Source organism: Morone saxatilis, unplaced genomic scaffold, assembly GCF_004916995.1.
Source record: "Morone saxatilis isolate NCDOM2014 unplaced genomic scaffold, NCSU_SB_2.0 Contig0, whole genome shotgun sequence".
Classification (NCBI taxonomy): Eukaryota; Metazoa; Chordata; class Actinopteri; family Moronidae; genus Morone; species Morone saxatilis.
The window spans coordinates 12,994,974-12,997,989 of NW_023339650.1; the positions used below are offsets into that span (position 1 = coordinate 12,994,974).

The 3,016-nt window shown below is 39.3% G+C and overlaps 1 protein-coding gene across 1 annotated transcript in view; it reads left to right on the forward strand.

Annotated features, from left to right (window-relative positions):
* Positions 1-2,302, forward strand: part of plod2 (procollagen-lysine, 2-oxoglutarate 5-dioxygenase 2) — a 29,797-nt gene extending 27,495 nt beyond the window's left edge. The window contains exons 18-20 of the mRNA XM_035651804.1: positions 583-729; positions 963-1,088; positions 1,294-2,302. Of these exons, the coding sequence (XP_035507697.1) occupies positions 583-729; positions 963-1,088; positions 1,294-1,449 (429 nt within the window). The 3' untranslated portion in view covers positions 1,450-2,302. The remainder of the gene's footprint in view (positions 1-582; positions 730-962; positions 1,089-1,293) is intronic.
* The last annotated feature ends 714 nt before the right edge of the window (positions 2,303-3,016 follow it).

Genomic DNA, 3,016 nt, shown 5'->3' on the forward strand with positions numbered 1-3,016 from the left:
CCTTTTGGGGGGGGGGGGGTGTCAAATTAGCCAGATGTGGGGAGTAGTAAGTTTAATATTCTTCTTTAGCTACTTTTTTTTTATTGAATTTTGTCATCTATTTGATAGGACACGCACAATCTCACACACAGACACATGATGGGTGTTCAGGGTACTTGTACACACATGCCTAATTTTATTACCATCCTCCCCACGTCTGTCATTTAAATATAGCCAAATAAAGGTTGTGATGTTGTGTTTTATGTTTAAGCTGTCTAATCCATGTGGCCTGTTTTATGTAGTTTGAAATTGGTAATTAATGTGTCTAAAAGTTTGCCTGGGAGACTAAATGTGCACAGATACTTTGACTAACTCTGTTCGGGAAAAGGCTGTAGCTGGATGGGTCATTAAGCTTCATGCAGACAGACAACAGTACAGCCTGCGGTTTCAAAGACACATGCACACACGCGCTCACGGAGACATCATCATCATCATGCATGTTTGAAGAGCGTGTCAACCACACTACCAACCACAAGAGATGGTGGTCTGTGTTCCGTCGTTAATCACACTGCAATGTGTTTTATTTTCTCTCCTTTTGCTCAGGACAAGCGGATCGCCGGAGGCTATGAGACGGTGCCGACGGATGACATTCATATGAAGCAAATCGGCTTTGACAAAGAGTGGCTACACTTTATCCGAGAGTTCATATCGCCCGTCACGCTAAAAGTTTTCTCTGGCTACTACACTAAGGTTAGTATGACCTCATGGAGAAGTAAAAGAAAGACAAACAGTGAACCCTGCCTGCCTTGCCCAAAAGCTAAAACTTTCTCTTTTCATGGAACCTGTTTTCACATGTACAGCATGAGACATTCTTTTAGTATGAAATGTGAGTTTTAACAGTGGTGACAGTTCTTCCATTGAATGATAAGTTCAAAGATGTGCTGACTGTCAGCTTACTTGATGTATTTCTGCACCTTCATCAGGGTTACGCTTTAATGAATTTTGTGGTAAAATACACTCCTGAGAGGCAGGCGTACTTGAGGCCCCATCACGACTCCTCCACCTTCACCATCAACATCGCTCTCAATAACAAAGACACAGACTTTCAAGTAAGGAGTTTGTATTAAGGGAGATAAATCATGCTGATGTGGAACGTCTGAATGAAAGAAATTTGGTTGTCATCAAAATCAAATCAAAATCACTTGCATAATCTTCTTAATATTCTTCAAACTGTGACTTATTTCACAATTATTAATCCAGTTTTTAAATTTCTTAACCATTTGTTACTTTCTCACCTTCCTTTTCTTGCTTTAGGGTGGGGGTTGCCGTTTCCATCGGTATAACTGTTCCATAAATTCACCACGGAAAGGCTGGAGCTTCATGCACCCAGGAAGACTGACCCACCTCCATGAAGGCCTGCCCACCACCAACGGCACCCGCTACATTGCAGTGTCCTTCATCGACCCTTGAACTCTCAGATCATACTGTAAATTTTGCTTTGCTTTTTTCCTGTCATGTTTGTTTTGTTCTGTCATCCGACGTGTTGTGCCCCAGATGTTTTGCCGATGCAATTCTATTTCAAAGCAATTGCTTTTAAAAGGATTGATAATTGCATTAAAGGAATCTCTGTCAAACAGAGTGTAGAATGGAAAGGGATGTGGCAAAAGTAATTCACACTTTAGATACACAAAAGAAAAATACGCTGTCACTTTTACAGTTATTTTTTACCATTTAGTTTTACATTCAAAACCAATATTCTATCAGAAATGATTGGTACTGTAGTTTACTGTAGATTTTTACAATACTGATTCATCATTGTCATGGTAACCATCATTAATACCCACTGGCAGCTTTGCGAGCACGCAGATGGCTGTTGTGTTTGTATTTCAGGTCAAATGTCACTGAAAGCATTTATACTGTAAAAACTTGTCATTGCTCAAAATGACTACTGGTGCTTAACAAACAATGTTTCTGCATTAGAGATTTAAGTCAATATTTGGTGGAGGACAAGTGGAGTGGAGTTTTCCAACCCTGATTTCAATTAAATTAAAGTTTTATATATGCGCAGTGAAAAAATAAATCTATTGTTGGAATTTTGCACACCAGAAAAACAAGAGCGCAGAATTCAATATGAACTCTGTTTGAATGAAGTTCAATATTCTGTTTTACTTGAAAGGTTTTTCTTTCTTCTTTATTGGAACATTCATTTGCTCTCCTGAAAACATCTCTGCAATATTTTTCTGAGATGTGTGTGAATGGATTTATGAAACAAAAAGATTAAAGTTGTTTAACTTATTGTCAAAATTGAATAAAAGTCTTTATAAAAATGAATATTTTCTTATTCATTATTCTGATCATCTGCATCATTGAAACATTCTTGTATTATTCGTTATCTTGCAGCACACAATACTCCTTTATAGAGTTTTTTCTACAAGCCCAGCCGATAGTAACCTCAGCTACTCAGCAATCCAACATCAAAAAATCCAGTCCCCTCTGCTGATTCTTCTGGCAGAAACCAAAGCAATGTCTGGAAGTGATCACTCGGCGCTGTAGACAGCCTTCCATTGTGTTATCAGTGTATCGATTCATCTTCAGAATCTGTCAAGTTATTCTCCACTGAACACATGACACGTAGAAACAATCGGGCCTGGTCTGGCCTGGAGTACTGCTCTGCTGCGGGGATCAGGACTGAAGTGTTTGGGGTGTGGCGTGATGATGTACACCAGTGCAAATGTAGTTCAGTTTACCTTAGGGGCCAAGTCTAAACATGTACTCGTAACCTTATGAAAGTTGTACAGATGGGGGGTTGTAAGACTGATGACAGAACAGAGGGGGGAAGTATGGAGGGTGGGGTCTACAGAAAACCTGTCATCTTTCAGAAAGAAGCATCAGTGCTCTTTTATTTATATCTCGTTGCCATTTTATTTTGCCAGTTGGATCAAACAACTGAGACTAACTGATGAAATCTAACCAACTGCTGAGTAAAGGAAACAAACAAGAGAAATGTGAGCAGTTACAAGCTTGTGTGTGTGTGTGT